Raw genomic sequence first — 25430 nt, forward strand, 5'->3', positions numbered from 1 at the left:
CAAACTTTGCACTTATTCCTGTTAAATTTCCTTCTGTTGTCTTCAGCACAATGCTCCAGCTTATCAAGATCTCTTTGAATTTTGTTTCTGTCTTCCAAGGTATTAGCTATCCCTCCCAATTTAGTATCATCTGCAAATTTGATATGCATTCCCTGCACCTTCTCATCCAGTTCATTAACAAAAATGTTGAAGAGCACTGGGCCCAGGACTGAGCCCTGCAGTACCCCGCTCATTACCTCCCCTCAGTTTGAGAAGGAACTATTGATAAGCACTCTTTGAATATGATTATGTAGCCAACTGTTGGTCCACCTGATAGTTGTTCCATCCAGCCCACATTCAGCTAGTTTGCTAATCAGAAAATTGTGGGGCACTTTGTCAAAAGCTTTGTGAAGTCAAGATATATTATATAATCAGCATTCCCACTGGTTACCCAATCAAAAAATGAGATAAGATTAGTCTGGTAAGATTTGTTCTTCATAAATCCATGTTGGCTTCTAGTAATCACTGCATTTTTTCAAGGTGCTTACATATTGACCACTTTATAATCAGAATTTCCCCTGGGATCGGTGTCAGGCTGACTGGTCTTTAGCTCCCCGGTTCCTCCTTTTTGCCCTTTTTTGAAGATAGGGACTACATCAGCCCTCCTCCAGTCATCCGGCACTTCATCCATCCTCCACAATTTTGCAAAGATAATAGACAGTGGTTCTGAGAGTTCTTCAGCCAGTTCCTTCAATACTCTAGGTTCATTGGGCCCTGCAGATTTGAACTCATTCAAAGTGATTAGATAATCCTTGACCAGTTTTAAATAAAACTGTTGATGTGTCAAGCTGCTTTTTAAACATTAAATAGTTGCTGAAAATTAGAAATTACATTACTTTGTTCACAAACATTTTTCTTTCCCTAACATTTTTGATATGAAGAAGGAATAGTGGAAGAGGCTGCTAGAGAAGTGTTTAATATAACCTTAGCTAGGAGCTTCATGCTTTCAAAATATAGCATAACATATTAAATTTGTGCTTTTCCCACTACAAATTAAAATACAGGCCAAATTGTGGTGGCTGTTACATATTTGAATAAGGATCTGTGTAGTTCCTGTTGTGACTATGTGGTTAGTGCTTTAGGGGCAAAAGGGGATGTTTTCCCCTATCCGCATTTGGCTTCCGCATGAATCTGAACATCCCCCCCTCATTTTGAATAGCGAACAATGTGGACATTCAGTAATAAAAAAATAAAAAAATTCAAGTTCATTACAAACTTTATGAATGCCTGCATAAATCTCCATAATGCCTTCTAACTTGCTTCATTGATCACTAGTAAAATATAGTATTTTTTAAAGAAAAATAATTTTAGCTCAACTAGAAGTTTTGATTTATCAAAAATCCAGTGTATAATCTTCCAAATATACCATCTGTTTATGATTATTTGCAAATAAAGCATTTTAATGGTAAGTAAAAAAATTATATTCAATCTCTCGGCAATACCTTCTCCTTCCCAAAATTGGAGCTCAGATGCATCCTGAGCTGACTAAGTTGTGCTCCCGATGCTACAAGAAGTATGGGTGGACTCAAATTTTAAACAATATATTTATTAACAAAGGGTGAAATCCATCATAATATTAGTGCTAGAAGTTTGAGAGTTGGTCATTGCACAAGCAGTAGTGCTCAAGCTTAACTGTCATTTTGTTGTTATGTGCCTTCAAGTCGATTACGACTTTTGGCGACCCTATGAATCAATATCCCATGCAAGTAAAGTAATGCTCAACATTCTACAACAAAGGCTCTTATCATATATGGAGCAAGAAATGGCATGTGTCCAGGCTGGATTTTGAAAGAGAAAAGGTACCAGTGATCATATCGCAAACATACGTTGGATAATGGAACGGACCAAGGAATTTCAGAAGAAAATCACCCTGTGCTTTATAGATTACAGCAAAGTCTTTGACTATGTAGATCATAAAAAACTATGGAACGCTTTAAAAGAAATGGGGGTGCCACAGCATTTGATTGTCCTGATGCACAACCTATACACTGGACAAGAGGCTACTGTAAGGACAGAATATGGAGAAACCGATTGGTTCCCCATTGGAAAGGATGTGAGACAGGGGTGTATCTTATCACCCTATTTGTTTAGTCTATATGCAGAACATATCATACGGAAGCGTGGTTGGACCAAGATGAAGGAGGTGTGAAAACTGGAGGGAGAAATATCAATAATTTGAGATATGCAGACGATACCATACTACTAGCAGAAACCAGTAATGATTTGAAACGAATGCTGATGAAAGTTCAAGAGGAAAGCACAAAAGCAGGACTACAGCTGAACGTTAAAAAGACCAAAGTAATGACAACAGAAGATTTATGTAACTTTAAAGTTGACAATGAGGACATTAAACTTATCAAGGATTATCAGTACCTCAGCACAGTCATTAACCAAAATGAAGACAGTAGTCAAGAAATCAGAAGAAGGCTAGGACTGGGGAGGGCAGCTATGAGAGAACTAGAAAAGGTCCTCAAATGCAAAGATGTATCAATGAACACTAAAATCAGGATCATTCAGACCATGGTATTCCCGATCTACAGACCTGAACATACAAGATCTGAACAGGGTGGTTCATGACAGATGCTCTTGGAGGTCACTGATTCATAGGGTCGCCATAAGTCGTAATCGACTTGAAGGCACATAACAACAAATGAATTAGCATTATTGTCTTTTCTAGTGAATCATGTCTTCTCGTTATGTGTCCAAAGTATGATGACCTCAGTTTCATCATTTTAGGTTCTAGTGGCAGTTCTGGTTTAATTTGTTCTGACACCCAATTCTTTGTTTTTTTTGTGGTCCATGGTATGTGCAAAGGTCCCCTCCAACACCACATTTCAAATGAGTTGATTTTTCTCTTATCTGCTTTTTTCACTGTCCAACTTTCACATCTATACATAGAGATCAGGAATACCATGGTCTGAATGATCCTGATTTTAGTGTTCAGTGATACATCTTTGCATTTGAGGACCTTTTCTAGTTCTCTCATAGGTGTCCTCCCCGTGTAATAATAATATTGGTTGTATTAGGTTGTGCAACGTCTTCCACAAGCACAAGTCACTCATCAGATTGGGCTGTTGCTATGCTAAGAACAATGTTTAGTGTGCCAAAGTACATTGGAAAAAGTAACTACATGTTACGATTGTTTCACATGACACAAATTCATGGATAGAACTAGGATTTGGAAATAGGTTATGGCCTTAAGAAGCTGTTGACCCTAATCACCCCATGTTCTGGAGGCAGTTTTCCTTAGGTCTTCTTCCAGCACCTTATAGTTTCTTATACAGCAGTGGTGGGGAACCTCTGATCAAGAGTCCAAATGCAGCCATTCTGGCCTCTCTATGTGGCCCTCAGAACTCTTCCCAGACTATACTTTTCACTGGCCCTGCTTAACACCCAAGTGTTTTTGCTCAGCTGGAATGTGCTCTTGAACTCTAATAATGGTTTTTTTCTGGGAAGAAAGGCGGGATATAAATTTTAATTATGATGATGATGGTGATGATGTCTCCTGCTTGTCTGGATGGAGTATAAACTAGCCTAGCATATAAAAGTAAAATTTACACCCATTGCTCCACCCATTTTTGCCTCTTGCCCTGACAGTCACTGGCATGTGGCCCATGGAAGGTTGGCCAGAATGGAATGTGGTCCTCAATCTGAGAAAGGTTCCCCACCCCGTTATACAGTCTTTTGATAGATTAATGTACAGAAATATTGCTCTAATTTTGCAATGGAAAGGATCTCATGCCATCCTATGACTCATCACCTGAATGGAGATTAAACCTTTCTCTTCTAAGTAGTAATGACAACAGAAGATTTATGCAACTTTACAGTTGTCAATGAGGACATTGAACTTGTCAAGGATTATCAATACCTTGGAACAATCATTAACCAAAATGGAGACAATAGTCAAGAAATCAGAAGAAGGCTAGGACTGGGGAGGGCAGCTGTGAGAGAATGAGAAAAGGTCCTCAAATGTAAAGATGTATCACTGAACACTAAAGTCAGGATCATTCAGACCATAGTATTTCCGATCTCTGTGTATGGATGTGAAAGTTGGACAGTGGAAAATCAACTCATTTGAAATGTGGTGTCGGAGAAGAGCTTTGCAGATACCATGGACTGCAAAAAAGACAAATAATTGGGTGTTAGAACAAATTAAACCAGAACTATCACTAGAAGCTAAAATGATGCAACTGAGGTTATCATACTTTGGACATAATGAGAAGACATGATTCATTAGAAAAGATAATGATGCTTGGAAAAACAGAAGGAAGTAGAAAAAGAGGAAGGCCAAACAAGAGATGGATTGATTCCATAAAGGAAGCCACAGACCTGAATTTACAAGATCTGAACTGGGTGGCTCATGACAGATGCTCTTGGAGGTCACTGATTCATAAGGTCACCATAGGTCATAGTCGACTTGGAGGCACATAACAACAACAAATTTGGTCTCACCAGTTTTTAAAAAAAATTGAGAACCAGTACTGCTCTCCATTATTCACAATCTTATGAAAGCATATACAAGAAGTAAGATCTGCAACAAAATGTTGTAGTCTGGAGTGTTCCTGTTCAGCACACCAGCCAGCCACCATGCATTCTTTCAAGATACGCCATTCCATTCCCTCCCTTGCCCTGTCATCAGTCAGCATTCTCTGCCCACATAACTTGTTCATTCCTCATTGGACTGTTTTTGTTTCCCCTCCAAAAGGGTCTTACACTTCTGCAAATCTTTAGGTTTCCCCAAGACTCTTGATACTTTGCTCTTGTGTGCTGTTGGCTACATAAGGATTAGCATTTGGGGAAAAAATGAGTTCACTATTTGGTCATATGATGATATGATTAAACCGACTGAGCCTTTATAATCTACTGATTAAACCAACTGAGCCTTTATAATTTACTATAAATGCGGCTGTAGTTTCAAGATTTAACACTTACTTTATAGAAATGAACACAAGCCACAGATATTGGTGTTGAAAAGTAAATAGAAGAGGGTATGATTTTACCTTAGATGCCATTGCTGAGGTACAAAGAAAAGGCACTTGGAAATAATGAAAAGGGTTATTAATAATATTGCATTTATTTTATTCTGTGTGGTAAGCCATGAGGTAGAGAAATACTTTTTAAATTCATATCAGACCCTTCCTCCAAGGAGCTTAGGGTGGCAAATTTGTCTCCCATCCAAGTACTTACCTAGGTCCAAACTTCATTCATTCCCTTTAGGCATCTTCAGATTAGTCTCTGATATTCTATGTCTAATAGCAAATCTTCATGCCAGGCACGTTTATTTATTAATCATTTATTTATATATAGCCCACGTTTCCTCCAAGCAGTTCAAGTGGCATACATCACCCCCCTCCATTTTATTCTCACAATGACCCTTTGAGGCAGGTTAGGTAGGATAAGAGATGGTGACTGACCCAGGACTACCCAATAAGTTTCATAGCTGTATGGAGATTTGAAATTTGGTCTTCCCAGTCCAACTGTGGCATTCTAACCACCATGCCACATCAGCTTTCAGTGTGTGTGCCTTTTAGATAAATAAATACTAACCTGTGTCTGGATACCTTTAAGTTTTAAAGAGCTTAAAACTGGGGCTTAAAATAATTAGCATTTGTTCAGGGGAAATGTCAAATTGAAAACCCTTGATAATTCACTTTTGAGGGTCATTCTAGTATTTGTTACATTTTAGTTAATGTTTTCCAAAAAGTGCATGTGGTTTTAGCCACATAAATCCCATTGACTTCAACAAGTATAAATCCTCTTCCCCAGCTTTGAAAATATACCCCATAATGCTTGCTCTGTGGTTTTATATATTTTGCATGGTGATGCATTAAAAGGTTAGGTAAAAGCCGTGTAATTATTGTGCATTCTGTACCATCTTGTGACTGTTCAAAAGAAGAAGGAAAAAAGCATATGTCCACATGTGTTCTACTCTAACCATCTGGTCTACATAAAGACAATATCTGCATTAAAAATAACTTGTGTTCTATATTTGTTATCCTTCTTTGAAATACAATTTTCTCGTGGAGATCAATGTAGACACAAAATTAGACACGTGCTCATTGTGTGTGAAGGGGAATAGTGATGAAAAAGTAGTTGCAGGGCTGTGCACATTTGGTATAGATGTCTGCAACGGAAAGAATTTGAGCACAGGCTTTCCCTTGCAGACATCTGGGCCTAATGTGTAGATGTTGGAGGTGGAGCCAGACAAACTTCATTACCTCAGGGGTAGGGCCAGAGCTGTGCATTCCTGGCTCCACTGTATGTGCAGTTCCCTTTCACACAACATGCAATATAAGGAAACAAACTACAGTAGTGGTTCCAGTGTAGAGCTACAATTAATAGTTCCAGTTTGTTTGTGCAAATAAATAAGAACTGAGTTTATATACATGTAAGATTTATTTTTTGAAATGAGGTCTAGTTGTTGATCTGAGATCTTCTCTATGCTACTTACGATCCTGTGGTTCTCAACAAAAAATATTCCTGCTATTCTTTATTAAGTTTTGTCTTAGGGTGCTTCCTGACCGGGTGTGTGGTAGGGAGGGTAGATGCCACAAAACAGTAATTCAGATCCAGTTTTTCCATGTGTGCAATTTATTTTATATTTATTTAACAACATTTATATACCACTGGATTGTAACAGGACCTCTAAGCAGTTTGCGAGAAATATTAAAATATCGATGAAAACAGTTTAAAAAAGTAATTAAAATATTTAGAAGGCAATTAAAATCAACAATAAACTAAAACGAGATTAAAATGCCATCAACATCTACGTCCCTGGATAGGCTTGTGTAAATAAAAATGTTTTAAGCAGGTGTAGAAGAGAATACAGTGAAGGGGTTTTCCTGAAGTCAATAGGAAGCGAGTTCCAAAGTGTTGGTGCTGCCACACTAAAGGATTGATTTTTTACAAAGGCAGGATGAGTATTATGTGGCACCTGTAACAGTGCTAGTTCCACAGCTTGGTTGAGTGGGCACATATGGGGTAAGTGAATGCTGCAAGTAAGCTAGTCTCAAGCTGTTAAGGGCTTTATATACCAATAGCAAACCCTTGAACATGGCCTGGTAACAAATTATTAGCCTCTGCAGATCTCTGAGCAGAGCCTTTTTTTGCTGACGGGGTCTCACTCCTGTCAGCAACCATGCTGCAGCATTCTGCCCTAGCTTCAGTTTACAGATCAAGTGCAAGGGAAGTCCTGCTTAAAGTGCATTGCAATAATCCAGTCTTGAAGCCATCAATGCCTGAACTTCTATGGTCAAGCTCTCCCGGTCTAGGAAAGCATGTAGCTGTCGTACATCTTCTAGCCACTGAGGCTACCTGGGCCTCCAGTGGCAAAGCTGGGTTCAGAGGGACCCCCAGAGTGCATACCTGCTCCTTCAGGATGAATGCAACCTCATCTAGGACAGGCAATTGACCAATTTCTCAGAAACAGGAACAACTCACTCATAGTGCCCATCTTGTCAGGATTCAAGCTCACCTTATTTTCCCTCATCCATCCCACTACTGTGCCCAGGCACTGGTGCATTGCCCAGATGACTCTCCTGATTCAGATGTTATGGAGAAATAGAGCTGAGTGTCATCAGAGTACTGATGGCACCTTGCCCCAAAACTCATAATGACTGCTCCCAACTGGCATGAAAGTGTCCATCCACTCTGTTTATTTGCCAGTGGGTGGCAGTGGTAAAACAACATTTGGGACTTTTCAGTTTAGAGAAAAGGTGAGTAAGAGGAGATATTATAGAGGTGTATAAAACTATGCATAGTGTGGACAAAGTGGGTTGAAAAAAGCTTTTCTCCATCTCTCATAACACTAGAACTTGGGGACATCCATTGAAGCTGAATATTGGAAGTTTCAGGACAGACAAAAGAAAATACTACTTCACACAGCACACATTTAGACTGGAATTTGCTCCCATGAGAAATAGTGATGGCCACCAGCTTGGATGACTTTCAAAGAGGATTGGACAAATTCATGGAGGATAAGGATAGCTGTAATATCTATGTTCTTCCTCCACTTTCAGAAGCAGTATGCCTCTGAATGCCAGTGGCCAAGAATCACAGGTTGGGAGAGTATTCTTGCCAAATAGGCATCTGGTTGGCCACTGTGGGAACAGGATGTTAGACTAGATGGGCATTTGGCCTGATCCAGCAGGACTCGTCTTTTGTTCTTATGGGCATTCTGCTGTTTCCTGTCCACAGCAATCAGTCCTTGACAGAATATTTTCATGTTGTGGTTTCCGGCCATTGTCCCAATTACTACCTCCCGACTACCTTTCCCCATTCATGTCCCAGTGTATGTTCAGTCTCCAAGGTAATCCCCCACATGTGTTAAGATTAAGAGAATGGCACCTGTGAACATTACTATCGTTTCGGCGCCAGGTTAAAACTTTCCTCTTTTCCCAGGCATTTTAGCATTTTAGTATGTGTTGAAAACTGTCTTGATTCTTCTGGGTATTTTATAATTTTAAAGTTTTTTTAAAAAAGTTTTTAAATTTGTTTATATGTGGCCTATTGTATTTTTATGTTTGACTGTTGTGCTCCGCCCAGAGAGCTTCGGCTATGGGCGGTATAGAAATTTAATAAAATAAATAAATAAACTCTGTTTTGTGTGTGTGTATTAAATATATTATTAATAGTAGCAGTAGCAGTAGCATCCATCCTTCACTCAGAGGTCCCAGGGTGGATTACAGCAATTTTAAAACATTTAATTAAAACAGTTAAAAACAACCTAAACAACATCAGAGAAAATAGGGTGGATCCTAAAAATATACATATCAGTTGTCGAAGGCCAGGGTAAAGATGTGCATCTTGAGCATTTGCTGAAAGGTATGCATTGAAGTTGCCTTGGTGAGGAGGGAGTTCCATAGCTTAAGGGCTGCCACAGAGAATGACCTCTCCTAGGGCACCACCCACAAGCTTCTGAAGGTGGAGGAACTACAAAAAGGGCCCCTGCTGCCGATCGCAACACCCAAGAGGGTCTGTAGGGAAGGAGGTGGCCTTTCAGATATTTAGAACCTAAGTTTTTTAGGGCTTTAAACGCTAATGTGAGCACATTGAACTGGACCCAGAAATGATCTGGCAACCACTGCAGCTGTTTTAAAACAGGGGTTATATGAGTTATAAAAGGTACCACTGCTGGTAATCTGGCTGTTGCATTTTGGACCAGTTGAAGTTTTTGAGTGCTCTTCAAGGGCAGCCCCATGTAGAGTGCACAGCAATAATCCAGTCTGGAAATTACCAGAGCATGGAGTACTGTGGCTAAACTGGTGAAATGAGCTGAAAAAAGGCACTCCTAGCTACTGAAGCCACCTAAATCTCCAGTGACAGTGTTGGATCAAGGAGTATCTCCAGGCTGTGGACCTGCTCCTTCATAGAAAGAACAACCCTAGAAAGAACAACAGACTGTCTTCCCACTTCTTGGACGTGAGAACTCTGGACACATAACACATCTGTCTTGTCAGGATTCAGTCTCATGGCCCACATCCAGTCCATCACTACCTCCAAGCACTATCTCAACTGCCTCTCCTGATTCAGATGGAATAGAGGGGTAGAGCTGGGTGTCATCTGCATATTGATGGCACCTCACTCCAAATCTGGTGACAGCTCCCAGTGGCTTCATGTAGATGTTAATTAGCACGAGGGACAAGATGGAACCCTGCACAACACCACAGGATAATTCCCATGATGCTGAACCTTAGTCTTCCATAACTACTTTTTGGAAGTGGCTCTGGAGGTATGAGCAAAACTACTGAAGCACAATGCCCCCAACCTCCTGAGACATTCCAAAAAGGATACCATGATCAACAATATCGAAAGCCACTGAGAGATCAAGAAGAACAAGCAGGGTGGCATTTACAAAAAATATCTACATGGAGAAAAAGACTGAACTCGGTTGTTGAAATTCTGATGTGCCTTTAGTATGAAGCAATTGGTGGAAGTAGGAATGCTTATATATTTGGGCTGCCAGAAACAAAATGGCTAGATGGGCTCAGGTAATGAGCTAACAGAAGTAGGGGTATGGCAATAGACAAAGCTGGGTGTCTGCAGGGAGGTAGTTGCCCTCTAAATAAGCCATAACCTCCCAGATTCCCAGCTTTCATCTTTAAAAAAAAAATCTCTAGCATTTGTAAAATGTGCAGGCACTATTCTTCTCATTTGTTTTCAGAGAAACTAGTCTGCTGCTTCCTTTTCAATGTTTATAGCCAATGAATGGAGTCATAGCAGTGATTGATAATTAGGAAAGCTGATCTAGCCAATTGGACAAAGAGAAGGCTAGAGTGAAACAGCCATTGTCTAGAATCTAGAGAAGGAGCGTGTTGGTTTTTTTAAAAAGCCTTTTCCGCTGGTCTTCCTTGGTAGAGAGGTGATTGCTGCCTATAGAAAACAATTCAGAATGTTAGTGTAGCTGTGATTGGGTGATAGTATGTTAACTCAAAAACAAAAGCTAGCAGGAGTTCATTATCTTTTGAACTCTGATCTTTATTTTGTATAAAAAACCTGAAGATTTTTTTGAGCTTGCAAATTTTAATTTATTAAAAAAAAATTAAATGCCGATGCAGACAAAGACCATCATTATTATACCCATAGTACAGAGTGTGGGTCTGTGGCTGAGATAGTGTGGTTTATGCCAGCCCTGCAAAGTAACCCAGTATTGTTTCATGCATTTTGCTAGGTGAGGGAGAAATTAGAGCAGTGTACAGCGCCCTTGAAGTGTAGTCCAATGTTATCTTGGCACATTGGGTATTTTAGGCAAATTCAGGGGTGGATAGTGCTCTGAGGTTGTTTGCACAAGCAGTGCAATTAATTATGGGATGAGGGGTGAAAGTAGCGGGGGGGAATGAGGGTTTCAGTGGCGAGTAGAAAGATGCTATTTGGTTGTCGGCTCCATCTGTAAATGGACAGCAGATCTGGAGTGCAAGAATTTCCAAGGCCAGGTCTATCTAGACCTAACCACTGCTCAGTCCGAAGTTCTACCAGGAAAGGTAGACCTGTTCTCTGATTCTAGTTAACTATGCTTTATGTATTCATTTAGAGTATTTACTCCCCCCCAAAAAACAAATTAGGTGGACGCCTATGAGAGATTATTCTTACTATTGTTAAAAGAATTTATATACAGTTTTTCAAACAAATAAAAACCAACAGCAAAATAACAAGAATAAAAAATAGAGGTGCTCATAATTATAATACATAGTAAAACAGCTACATTAAAATATCCATAATTAAAATATAGACTAAACATGCCTATTAAAACAGAATAACAGTTTTAAAAGTTAAAAAAGTTAAACCAACAATCAAAGCAGAAGATTCAAGTTAGGAGAGTAGGGAAATGCTTGTCTAAACAGGTGTCTTCAAGAGCCATTGGAATGCCAGTACTGACAGTGCCTTCCATATTTCAACAGGGAGAGCACCCACTAAAACATTACCATACACTTGACAAACTACCCACCCTCCAAAAATGTGCTAATGAGTTTTCATGCCAGTGGTGACTATGCACGTATAATAGATTATTTTTACTAAACAGATTTTCTGTGGTAGAAGAAAATCTGGATTACGTGTGTGTGTGAGGGGAAGGCTGGCATTTTCATGTAGATGTAAAAAACCTGCATTCATGAGCAACAGCAAATTCAACAATAATTCTCCATCTGGAAGCACCCTTATATCCTCGCCTTTGTTCTGCTTGTCTTGCATAGTATGTAATCCTGACAGGAACAGTCACATGTTTGGGCTATATATTCCTGATAATAATAGTGTTGAAGAGCAGCCAGTGGCCCAGTTCAGATATCAGGTTCTTCCATCACCAATCATTGACTAGGGCTGCAATCCATGTGTATTCAGAAGTAAGCGTCATTAGGTTCAATGGGACTTACTCCAGGTAAGTGTGTACTAGATTGCAGCCTAGGTCATAGTTTTAGTCTCTTGTCTGAGAACAAACAATGGTTACGTTCATTCAGACATCACAGTAAACCAGAACTGTGAGTGAGACAATGTGTGCAGGCTGTATAGAAGAGGGATCTGATCCAGAAATGTGATAAAAATGCTCCTTAAGCCCTCTTAAGACAATTCCAGTGCTATATTTCTAATAATTACTATTTTCCCATCAGTGGAAATTGGTGATAATACTGGACTTGAATGTCCATCTCCAACTTGAGGTTCCAGATAAAAATGTAAAAGAGTCGTCATTATATGTAATTTTGTTTTGAAATAGATGATAATTGTGCTGCTGTGGATGTTTTATGGAGGATATTTGGCCTAATCAAAGTAGTTAACATGTGAAAAAATTGCTCTTCTAATATATGTGCAAATGGATGTTTCCCCACATTGCTGTTCATTTTGCTATTAATTGGATCAGCAACCCAATTAATATAGAGGCATATATTATATTGTAGTTTTTTTATTATTACTATTTCTATCCCACCTTTCTTCTGTAGAACTCAAACAGTATACATAGGTTTCCCCTGCGGTCTGCCATTCAGGCATTGACCAAACCCAGCCCTGCTTAGCTTTAACGAAGTGACTGTATCATGTGTCTTCAGACTATGTCCATTATGGCTGCTGAGTCTAGATTTTTCACTTTAAAAATCTGTAAATAGCCTTTGAAGAAAATTGAATATCTGTAACTGCAGTTTGATAGTTGTCCATTTCTTTGTATACCAGGAAATGGGTGTGACTTTATCTTTTGAAAAGTGTATGATTTTATATTATCGTTGTGTGACTTTCTTTTATTGCCGTCTTGCCAGTTCCAGCTTTTACCCATTGTAAGGCAATAAAAGTAACAGTGCATTCTATGTAAGTAAAACTGTTTTTGAAATATGTAGCGATTCAGTGTCTTTTTCTTCCGCTGTAGCCTCCAGTGTTTCCAACAATGATGTTGAATAAAAGACTGAAATCTGACTTCTTGATTGATTTTTGTTATTATTCAGTCCATTTTAGATTTTAAAAATAATGCAACAGTAACCTGGGAGACCAGGGTTCAAATCCCCACATACCCATGAAGCTCACCGAGTGACCTTGGGCCAGTCACTGCCTCTCAGCCTCATGAAAACCCTATTCAGAGGGTCGCCATAAGTCGGAATCAACTTGAAGGCAGTACATTTACATTTTTAAAACACTATGCATTGTTGAGGAGCCTAATTCAATCCTCTCCTTTCTGGGGAACAAAACAGCATAAATCCATCATTACGACCCTTTCTGAGCCATGAAATGAGCTTATTCATGAGGGTCATACATCCTTAGCATTCCAGACATGAGAATTTGCAAATTTTAATACTTCATACATGGTGCCATGGCCCAGATGTTTTCAGAGCCCTAAAAATAACGCCGCTTTTTAAAAAAAGATGCATTCTTTCAGAAAGCTCATGTGGCTTACTGGACTAGATAGAAGCTGTGAGTCAGTCCCAAGTGCACATGTCAGATCTTCCTGTGCCCTCTGGATTTTCTTTTCTTTTTGCTTCACAGCTCCTGTGAATTTAAAGAAACTATTTTGTTCCTATGTGGACTGGATATAGTTTTTCTATGCATTTGCCCCCCCAGGTCAAAACTGATCCTAAAGCTGCTACATGAAACTAAGTGTAATTTATTCTATTGGGGCTTTTCTGTTCCCTTGGGTGTCCCCCCCCCCCAAGTTCAAAACTGATCCTAAAGCTGCTGCACAAAACTAAGTGTAATTTATTCTTCTGGAGATTATGTGTAATAATTTTAGGATCTAAGCTGAGGTTTTGGGTGCCTGCCTTGTGTTCAGGGATTATATAGGGTCTTCGGGTACAGTCACCTTCTTGGTTTTTTTTGCATTCCATAGTCTTGCAGCAAAATTATTAATTGTTTTAAAAGGAGTAGACATTTAAAAGTAGGCAGACTAAAACTGGAGCAAAGTCCATACTCAGCCATACTCTGTACTTAAGAACAGGGGATTGTTACAAAAGTAATAGCTAGGCAACTTTCAGTAATTATTCCAAGTGTGAGTATACTGTATGTTTTGTTTAAAAATCACTAGCAGCCTCATAGTCAGCATTCCTTGAGAATTCTAAGAATCAGGCCAGTTTTGAAATCAGTGGCTAAAATCAGGGCAGTTTTGAAAGGTTCAGCCCGCCACTATGATTCATAATGGTGTCCTGTTATATCGAAACATAGATGAAAACCTGCTCCAAGATCTCAGGAACCATCATACAAAACTTGGTTAAAATAAGTGCAGTTTTGAAAGGTACAGTCCTCAATCTTCATTCAAAACTGCATCCAATGTATCCAGACATAGACCATCTAAGGAACCATCATCCAAAATCTGGTTATGATATCTTAAGAGGTGTCCAGATGCATAGAAAACAAAGAACTTTGTAAAATATATCATGCAAATAATCCTCAAATGTGTGGTCACAATTAATGACAATTAAAATAGTTCATTGACTGAACACCCTCTAAAGTAGATCTGGATCCATTTTGGGTATTTGTTAAGTTTATGTGATACAACTAACTAAAAAGTGAAGTGACAAAATTAAAGCTGTATTTTATTATTTCAGTGAAAATATGTTTTAATTCAGTAAGGCCTTACATAATTTTCTGGTATCATTTAATTGTATATAAATACAGTATAGCATTTTCATATTTTTTTCAATTATTTAGGACATGTCATTTTCATGTAGATTAGTAGAAAATTTGGTGTAGATTTTTCCTTTGTTACATACAAATTGCTCTATTACCTCTTCCTAATGTAGAACAATGCTATCATTTTTCCTTATTATTAAACAGTTTTATGAGCTGACATAATTAGCATAAATATACTGAATAATTTAAATAATCAAGACTGCAGTCCAGTACGCACTTACCTGGGAGTAAATACCATTGAACCCAATGGAGTTTACCTCTGAGTAGACATGTGTTGGATTGCAGCCTTATTCTCATAAATACTCTCCAGTTGCTAATTTTTCTGTTAGCTGGTGAGTGTTTTGTTTTTGTAATGTCAAGGTGGAGGTGGAGATAACAAGTCAATGTTGCATCACTTGCGTCAGAATCTTTCTCATATTATCCAGATGTGGTGAAGTTGTCATTTGCTATTTTCTCCAGCTGCAGTTTCCTTGCTGGTTTGTGGCTAAAACCCAACGTCTTGATCATTTTCCACCCAGTTTAAGATTGATCTTTCATTTACTTTATAGTTACAGCCAGCAGTGCCGAAAAGCTGGCAAAATTGTATTGGGTGTCATCAGCATCAGCTTCAAGCCTGAGTTCAGTGAGCAGAGATGAAACAGCTGTTTCATTGTCCAGATCAGCACTCAGTATATGGCCATAATTTTTTCCATCTTTCTCTGGCTGTGATCATCTTTATTTCCACCTCATTTCATATAGTATAGTATACAATACTTATCCCTCTCTACTGTAATACCAAAGTCGGCTATATTTTCAAAACATATTTTGCATCAAACTAGTTGTACTGTCTCAGACTTATGTTTTGTCAGGTTTTCAGTCTTTTAAATTTGGCATAATAGCATCTTGGCAATAGTACATTCAGTAGCTGGGGAAAGAAAATAATTCTTGCCTTGTTTCATACTTTTTAAGAGGACAGTTTTGCATTTTTCCCAGAACTATAAATAATGTTCAAAGCACATGTATACTTCAGAATTAAAATGACATGTACAAATTAGGAACCTTATCTAATATTCTGCAGTGCACTGACATCAGAACTTCAGGTATTAGCACAACAGATCACCTAATCCTCTAGTCTAGTACCGGGAGTTGGCCACAGTCATGCCATTGGGGTGTGGTAGCAAAATTTAGTGGGACTGGAAGCCTGTAACTAATGCAGCCTTAATTTTTCAAAAAATATGTAGCCCTTCTTAATATACCATCTTGCAGATTTGCAAATTCCTCAACAGTTTTGGTGGACCTATGGTTCTTTTTGATGCCAGCCTAGGTAATTGCCCCAAAGCAAATAATCACTCTGCAGTATTATTGTTCCCATATTGCAGAGGGGAGCTAAGGCTTAGCACAAACACATGGGCCCTGGAAAAGGAGGCTGCTTCCTTCCTCCCCAGTTGTTTTGCTGCCGCACTGCACTAAATTAAGCCATAGTTTGTCATAGCATGTTGTCCAAACTCTGGCTAATGGTTTGTACTTAGGCTCATAGTTTAGCTCTCCTTGAACAAATCATAAGCTGTAAACCATAGGACAAACCTTGGTTACAGCTTGTGGTTGTTCTGGAGAGAGCTAAACCATGAGTTCAGATGACATGCTAAGCCAAACCATGGTGGTACAGTAGCAAAACAACCAAGGAAGACCAAAATAGCAGTCTTGAGAGTCCATAGGATTGCACATTTATACAAGTCACACTTTGCCTTAGCATGATTTAATGGTTTTAGTGCATGTATCCCTGGCTGGATAAGATATTGCACATGCAAATATGTGTTGAAGAAGCTGTTTCTAGGGGTATGGAGTCCTGTTGGAAAATGGTTATAGTGTCAATCTGCTATTGGTGGTGGCTAGGGGAAGCATGAGAGAGCTGGAATTTGTTTCCCATTTCCCCCCTGTTCTGCCCAAAAGCTAATTGACATAATTGCTAGTTTTATGAAAGGTTTTGTGTGCAGTGCCCTATCTGCTGTGCAAACTCAGAGCTCCAGAATTTAGTTTTTCTTCAACAGGCGTAATTTGCCTTTTTAAAACTATCTTGCTTTTTAAAAAATGATGTTTCAATTTTCTGTAATTGTTAAGAAGAGCAAATAAAACAGAGTTGCATGCAAAAATCTGGCTATTAAAGCTTTTCATCATTCCATTTTCATCATTTGTTTTGGCATGCTATGTGCTCTAGTTATTAAGTCAAAGCTTTTTCTTAGAAACTTACAGTATTGACGTAACTGCTTATAATGCCCTTCCTATGATATGAAGTATCCTTTCCTATGTGCTACCCATAGCTTCTGAATTAGTCACTGTACTTTGTTCCTTATTTTTCTAACAGTCTGGATCTGTTTCTCTGGGGACACCAGTGACTAGGAAAAAAGAGGATGAGGTATCAGTTGGAAGCACGCCTTTGGCTAAGCAGCAATCAAACCAGGCCTCTGAGTATGCCAGCAGCCCTGTCAAAACAAAAACTGTAACAGGTATGTTCTATTTCCAGTTTTATTCCCCAGCAACTTTTTTTTTGCTTGACACATATGTACACTCCAGCAGGTTCAGGTGCAAAAATATATTGCAACACATTTCTACTATTAATATAAGAAGCTTCATTTGAAGTTTATAAAATTTAAATGGGTTAGATTTTGAGTTCTAGGTGGTTAGGTCACATTTTCTAATACCAGTTTGGTGACCAAATTATTTTTATACTCCTTTGTTTTAATACAGGGTTTATTGACCTAGGGGGTCGATGGGTGGGCTTCAGGGAATCTGAACTGGGTGCAAAAAAAAAAATCATTTTCTAATGCAATAAAATAAATTGTATTTATTTATTTATGGGGGTCCATAGCTTTCACCAGATTCTCAAAGGGACCTGTGACCCAAAAAAGGTTAAGAACCACTGTTTTGATGCATTGGTAGGTCAGCTCAAGTTTGTTGAACCATTCAAAAGGGTAATTATTCAGGGAATGATCTAATGAACATAGTGTATTTTAGTTTTCCTTGCCCTCCAGTGCTGTGGTATAAGCAAGACACAATGTGTTATTGTGGCAGTATGCCGTGTTTGGTTTCAGAAAACCTAAGTCCAAATCCTTCCCTAATGACATGCTCTGTGAGCTTCATGACTATTACTCAGCAAAATCCTTTCCCAAGAAGGATCTCTGAGGGCCAAAGTGTTGATGTTGCATGAGATTAAGTGATAGCCCTGGATTGTATGCACTGCTGCCATAGTTTAGCACAGCTGAGGCTTTGGCCATTCATCTCTTTTGATTCAACTGTGAAAAGGCCATAACAGGTGTCTTTAATTTGCTGTCCCATCTTTTGAGGCAAAGCTGTATCTTCAGTCAACCCTAGAGATTAATGGAATCAGTTTTTAATTATTTAATGTAATTAATGTTAATTAATGAAGAAGGAGATTTTGCTTGGTGGGACTGAAATATTTTTAAAATCTTTCCTTTATAAAAACATTCTTTTACCAGCTTAACTTAAATCTGTTTCCTTTTCTGTTAATTGGATCTTTAGTTCTATTGTAAAATAATTCCATGGAACAAATACAGGATACAGCATATGATAGACGCTATTCTTTTAGGAGATGGCCTAGTTTGACAGCTGTTAAATTTTATTGTAACTTTTTGGACAGTTTGCCATTGTTAATTTAAAAGTCTGCTACTACCCATCAAAATTAAGGTAGCAAAGATATTTGGAGCCCATTCTTATGCTGTTATGTTGAAAGTCTTAGTGAGTTCAGTGGGGACCTATTCTCAAGTGAGTGTGTATAGTGCTACAGTGTTAATTTCACAAAAATTGTATATTTATTAAAACTTTTGAGTGATTAACAAAATGTATTAAAAGTCCTTTATGACTTTCAGTGACAACGTGATCCTTAGGGGATTCTATCTTGAGAACTGCTACAAATTGAACAATACACTTATTGTCTGTGATGGCAAATTTATATATGATATAGCCTAAAATCATGTTCTTTGACTAGCAGTTTGGGAAGTAATGGCAACTGAAACCTTGTTAGGAATAAGAGGTGGGAAAGATTATTTACTTGTAAAATAAAAAATGCCCAGTGTTTTACAAACATGCTGAGAGAGACAGCTCTTGCCCTTGATCTCAAAATAAATTGCCTTGTCTCTTCTGAATTCTCAGAAATTTCCTCAGCTGACATTTTCTTGTTCCTCTGCTGTTTGCAGATAAACAAAAGGTTTATGTCATCTTGGGGTCAAGATTTACCACTTTGAAAATATTCCACAGTCCTGTGTTTCCGTTACTGAGAATTCAGTAAAGAATATTCATCCAGAAGCATACCACTTCTTGAAATGTTGAGACCAGTGATTCCCAAACTTTTTCCCCCATGAAAATTGCTGAAGGTCCTGGCGGATGATTTAATGACTTTTCTGCCTGTTGTAGCAATTGAAAATGTGCTGTGCTAGATGCAGTAAGATTTTTAATTGTATTTTTATTGCTTCTTTTATAGAATTCAAATTGTAATACAGTAAAATACAACATAAGAAATAGAAGAATACAAATACAATTACAAATCAATATGAATGTAGACATGCTGCACCAACTCAATAAAGCTCACGGTCCATTGGTGGTCCATGGATCACTGTTTGGGAACCTCTGTTGTAGAAGATTGTTAGTAGTTCAGCTAATGTTTTTTGTCCCAATAAACTATTTTTATTGATTGTTCAATATACAATAACAGGTGAACAAGTGCACCAAAAGGTATAAGAACAGGTGTTTTTTTTAATTTCTCCCATAACCCTTAACAAACTATCCCTTTATCTAACCCCTAGTCCTTCGTTGTCTGTACTGTTTTTGACCACCTTACAACAATATGATTTTTTAAAAGAAAAAGGAATATGGATTAGAAAAAGGGAAAGTACTTTCCTTCATTGCAAGAGATACTAGTAACCTTATATGCAAACAATTCTCAACGCATTGCAAGAATTTGCCAGGATATATATATAATTTTTTTCACTGCTTCCATTGAAAAATCTCAGAATGATTTAACAATGAAAAATTCCTGCATACAGCAAAGATATTGAAGATGTCTCTGTATAGTATGTATAGTTCAATGGTTCTTTTATCTGAGGGCTCATTCTCATCAGGTAAAGTAGCTGTGTGCCGTTTCAGATTAATTTACGGTGTTAGCCAACGAGGTATTCTCCAGAAGTTGTTGGACTCCCATCATCCCTGAACATTGGTCATTCTGGCTTAGGTTGATGGGAGTTGTAATCCAATAATATCTGGAGGCATCATATTGGCTATCCCTGGATTAGAAGATTGACTAGATGGAGGAACCCTTTTTACCCCCCCCATTTTTTTTTTGTCTGTTCAAAATATACTCCTTCCTAACTGAATCCTTTAGTGTGCATGAGGACTCTTGGAGGTATATGAGGAAATTCAGAAAGCATTAACCACCACAATTTATGTACTGTCAACAAAGTGCTGGCACTATCAGGAGGGAAGGTAATACTTTTAACTTGGACAGTTTGGAAGGCTAATTAGATTGTGAACTCTTTTAGTCTTTCTACAATACCTACTGTTTTTTAAAGAGTCCTAGAAATAATAAGACTATAGTGTATGAATGAGTCTAGCCTCAGCTGAAGGAGTCAGAGGAAGTTAATATACAGCATGATTCAAAGTTTTATCCATGCAATATAATGCAATATTTAATGTGCTTTTTCACCACAATAAAAGGTATTCATTACAAAATTGCATGTTAATATGTCTTAAGCTCTTTCATAATGCTCCTATATGAATCATGTGTAAGAGACTGAAAGCACCCTATAGATTGCATATTCTCTCCCCTTTCACCTCTGTGAGTAAAGCCCACCACCATCCCTTCTTTCCTTGCTGGCCTTGTCAAGATCTTAAGAGGATTTCAAATCCTCATTAAGCAAGAAGCCTAGTATGCGTTAACGGTGGTTTAATATAATAATAATAATAAAATTTTATTTCTAGGCCGCCTATCTGGCCGAATTAACGGCCACTCTAGGCGGCGTACATAGACTAAAATATAACATAGAGTAAAATATAACATATAATACAAAACAACAATAAGTATACTCAATCCAAACCTACTCCCATCATACAAAAATTTAAACTAAATTAGACAGAGGTCTCGAATGCCTGCCTATAAAACGATGTTTTCAGTTCTCGGCGGAAGCCTGTCAGGGAGGGGGCATGGCGGAGATCATAAGCCAGAGAGTTCCAGAGGGCAGGGGCCACAATTGAAAATGCCCTCTCTCTGGTCCGCACCAGCTTAGCTGTTTTGACTGGTGGGACCGAGAGAAGGTCTTGGGAGGCTGATCTCGTTTGGCGGCCTATCTGGTGATGCTGAAGGCGTTCCTTTAGATAAACTGGACCAAAACCGTGTAGGGCTTTAAAGGTTAAAACCAACACCTTGAATTGGGCCCGGTAAACAACTGGTAGCCAGTGCAGATCTTTAAGTACTGGAGTGATATGGTCTCGGCGGCGGCTGTTCTTGATCAGACGTGCTGCCGCGTTCTGTACCAGCTGTAATTTCCGGACCGTCTTCAAGGGTAGCCCCACGTAGAGCGCATTACAATAGTCTAAGCGAGAGGAGACCAGGCCATGTACCACCCGTGGGAGCAGATGGACAGGGAGGTAGGGTCGCAGCCTTTGTATCAAATGTAATTGATACCAAGCTGCCCGGCTCACCGCCACGACCTGAGCCTCCATGGACAGCTGGGAATCAAGAACAACACTGAGGCTGCGAACCTGGTCCTTCAGGGGCAATCTTACCCCATTCAACACCAGGTCAAAATCACCCAACTTCCTCCTATCTCCCACAAGCAGTACCTCGGTCTTGTCGGGGTTCAGCTTCAGCCTGTTTCCTCCCATCCATTCACTTACGGCCTCCAGGCACTTGGAAATGGTAACCACAGCCATCTCTGGTGAGGACTTAAATGAGAGATAGAGCTGAGTGTCATCCGCATATTGGTGGCACTGCAGCCCAAATCTCCTGATGATGCCCCCCAGCGGCTTTATATAGATGTTGAATAGCATGGGAGAGAGGATAGAACCCTGTGGCACACCACAATTGAGAGGCCAAGGGTCTGAAGCCTCATCTCCCAATGCCACCCGCTGGTGCCTATCAGAGAGATAGGAATGGAACCACTGTAAAACAGTGCCTCCTATTCCCATTCCCCTCAGGCGATCCAGGAGGATACCGTGGTCAACGGTATCAAAAGCCGCTGAGAGGTCCAGGAGGACGAGGAATGTGTGTTCACCTCTGTCCAACGCCCTCCTCAAATCATCCACCAGAGCGACCAAGGCTGTTTCAGTTCCATGTCCAGTCCTGAAGCCCGACTGGAATGGATCCATGGTTTAACATTGGTGTTGATGTAATGCTTAATTGCAGAGGTGAATGGTACATGCAATCCTGTGGCCCTCTGACTATTAAAAGGTTCCTGACCATTACATCTGCATCACCTCTTTGAATGCCAGAAGGATGCTGCAGAAGTAAATGGAGAGAAAACTAAGAGGTTAAGATTTTACAAACAGAGCATTAAAATTGGCTATAAAGTACCCAAAAAGTTCAGTGGATTCAATATTGAGCGACTGAGACTTTTCATTTATTTCTTCTTTTTTTATCCCAACGAGTAGACATGATTCAAATGCAAATTTTCTTTCTACGATTATATATTGAATTGTAAGACTTTGGCAGGCTGAGAAAATGGCTGGAAGATGACAAATCATTCAGAAGCACTTAAATTAGTAGATCACACATTTCTGTTTAGTTAGCTGAAGGGCTGTTATTTGTGTGTGCCTGCTGTGCAGTGGATGCTTGAACAAGGATGCTTTTGGTGGGTGAATAATGCTAACTAGACATGAAAGAGTACAATATTTTTATTTAAATCTGATATTTCCCCCAAGATTTGGAGTGGGGGAAGAACTTTTTCCGGTGTACTTTTCACATGCTGGCAATAATCCATCAAAATAAGCACAGCCATGCTGTTTTGTAAAGATTCTGTTTTCATCCTGCATGCTAGTGACCACAAAAAGTTTTTATTCTTATTGACGAAGAGCACATTGTACTGCTTTCTTTTGTGTGTGTCAGCATCTTCATCTTTGGGAGTTGGTCAAAGGCATCATGAGTGATTAAAAGCAGAAGTATTGCTCTTATACTAAAATTATGCAAAGTAATACTTACATTCATGAGTTCCAAGAGTAGACCAAAAAAATTATTGTAAATCTTAGGTTAGCAAAGGCAACTTTTAAAACTCTACAAACTATAAAAACCATAAGATGCTCAATTCAAGAAGCAAAAAAAAAAAGAGAGATCTCCAAGTGTTCCACAAACTCAGATATTTTGTCAGCAGTTCTGCCAGCAGTTCACATACATAATAAAATCTATCCATTCAATCATAGAAAGTGTCTTGTTTAGTTTGTCCCTTGGGTAGTTGGGCCTTCAGTGTTCTCTTTTCATACACTGTGAGAAACCAGAGTTTATCATACCATGTCTCTCCTTCAAAGGGTTTCCAGGAATGTGTGATTATGAGTCTCACTGCCATCAACTAGAAAACAATCAGCTCCTTACCTTTAAGATTTTTGTTTGGTTCATCCCAAATATTTAGCAAAGCCAAACTGAGAATAGAAAAAGTGGCTTATTCAGTAATAGCATTAATTTCCAATAATACTTTTCCCCACAAACTTGCAACACAAGAATATTCCCACCAAAGGTGGTAATATGTTCCCTGGCAACACCAGCAAATTGGCGACAGGTTTTTATTGTACTATAACTTCACTGGGGTGTAACATCAGTGACACACGGTTTTTGACATAGTTTCCTTTACTTGGACAGAGATGAATGCTAACTGCTTACTACCCAAAACTCTGAGAAACCATTTACAGTTGTCTTAAATGTACAATGTGCAATTGTTCTGCCATTGTCATTTGAGTTACATTGAGATTTTTGGAGATTTGTGCTATCTACTCCGTGTGTCTTTCTAAAAAATAAAAATAATAAAAATAATAAAAACCTATTTTGAGCAGAATATATGATAAACACACATTTTGGAATGTATAAATGCAAATGTTCCTCAGTGAAATAAAGGGGGAAATCGGAAATTTGTCAACATTGCCACAGAAACAGTCAATTACTGAAAAATGCTGTGAGGCTGATCGGGCATGAGTAAAACATCATAACTGTGCCTACTGTGTGACTGCGATGGTGGGGAAGAAGGCCCACTTCTCTGCCTCCATCGCATCTTCAAGTAGCCGTCCAGTGGAGCTTTTCCGTATTGTCAGGGGTCTGTTGACATCAGCTCCAGGAAATGGAGTTTTAGACCCTTCAGAGGCCCACTGTGAATTGTTTGCAAGGCACTTTGAGGGTAAAGTTGCTTGCCTCCATAGCAGTCTTGATGCCCCATCCACATCTACTGTAGTCCCCAATGAGGTGTCCAGTGCAACGTCTGCTGCAACTTCTTGGGAACGGTTTCAGTTGATGCGGCCTGATGACTTAGACAAGGTGCTTGTGATGATGCGGCCAGCAACGTGTCCTCTCGACCCTTGCCCTTCTTGGCTTATTAAAGCTTGCCGAGGGGGTCTGACCGAGTGGATCCAGGTTGTGGTCAATGCATCATTGCAGGAGGGATTGGTTCCAGTCACCTTGAAAGAGGTGGTGATCCAACCACTCCTGAAAAAGCCCACCCTGGACCCATTGGTTTGTGACAACTACTGACCGGTTGCAAATACCTCCTTTTTAGGGAAGGTGATTGAGAGGGTTGTGGCACAGCAATTGGAAGTACTGTTGGATGAAACAGATTATCTTGACCCATCCCAGTCTGGGTTCAAGCCTGGTTATGGGACTGAATCGGCCTTGGTCGCCCTGGTCGCCTTGGTCAATGACCTTTATTGGGAGAAGGACAGGGGGAGTGCAATCCTGTTGTTCTTACTTCATCTGTCAGCGGCTTTTGATACCATTGACCATGGTATCCTTCTGGGCCAACTTGGTGAGCTGGGTATTGGAGGCACTGTTTTACAGTGGTTCCAATCCTATCTCCAAAGTCGCTCTCAGAGAATAGCATTGGGTGACTGTCTTTCGGCCCCCTGGCAGTTGCGCTGTGGGGTGCCTCAGGGTACCATTTTGTCCCCCATGCTGTTTAACATCTATATGAAGCCCTTGGGAGCAGTCATCAGGAGCTTTGGGGTGAGGTGTCAGCAGTATGCTGATGATACCCAGCTCTATTTCTCCTTAACATCTGAATCAGGAGAGGCCGTGCAAGTCCTGGACCGGTGCCTGGACTCGGCGGTGGGCTGGATGAGGACCAATAAACTGAGTCTGAATCCTAGCAAGACGGAGACACTGTGGGTTGGTGGTTCCTGAGTTTGGAAAATTGGTCAGTTGCCTGCTTTGGATGGGGTCGTACTCCCTCTGAAAGAGCAGGTCTGTAGTCTGGGGGTGCTCCTGGATCCATCTTTGTCGTTAGAGGCCCAGGTGACCTCCGTTGCTAGGAGTGCCTTTTTCCAGCTTCAACTGTTTCTGGACTGGGATAGCCTGACCACTGTTGTCCACACACTGGTAACCTCCAGGCTGGATTACTGTAATGCACTCTATGTGGGCCTGCCCTTGAGGTTGGTCCGGAAGCTGCAGCTGGTACAAAATGCAGCGGCGAGACTGCTCACTGGGGCAGGATATCGCCAACACATCACCCCACTGCTGAAAGAATTGCACTGGCTGCCATTTGCTACCGGGCCAAGTTCCAGGTTCTAGTTTTGGTGTACAAAGCCCTATACAGCTTGGGACCAGGATACCTGAAAGACCGTCT

At 39.7% G+C, this 25430-nt stretch overlaps 1 protein-coding gene across 17 annotated transcripts in view; it reads left to right on the forward strand.

Moving 5' to 3' along the window:
* VPS13B (vacuolar protein sorting 13 homolog B) overlaps positions 1–25430 on the forward strand; it is a 590935-nt gene that overhangs the window by 246118 nt on the left and 319387 nt on the right. For all 17 annotated transcript variants that reach the window (XR_009759752.1, XM_061603977.1, XM_061603987.1 and 14 more), the window contains one exon: positions 16973–17114. Coding sequence is in view for 16 of the 17 variants with exons in the window: in XM_061603977.1 (XP_061459961.1) it covers positions 16973–17114 (142 nt within the window). In the remaining variant the exon portion in view is untranslated. The remainder of the gene's footprint in view (positions 1–16972; positions 17115–25430) is intronic.

The sequence above is a fragment of the Rhineura floridana genome, chromosome 1 (genome assembly GCF_030035675.1).
Source record: "Rhineura floridana isolate rRhiFlo1 chromosome 1, rRhiFlo1.hap2, whole genome shotgun sequence".
NCBI classification, from domain to species: Eukaryota; Metazoa; Chordata; class Lepidosauria; order Squamata; family Rhineuridae; genus Rhineura; species Rhineura floridana.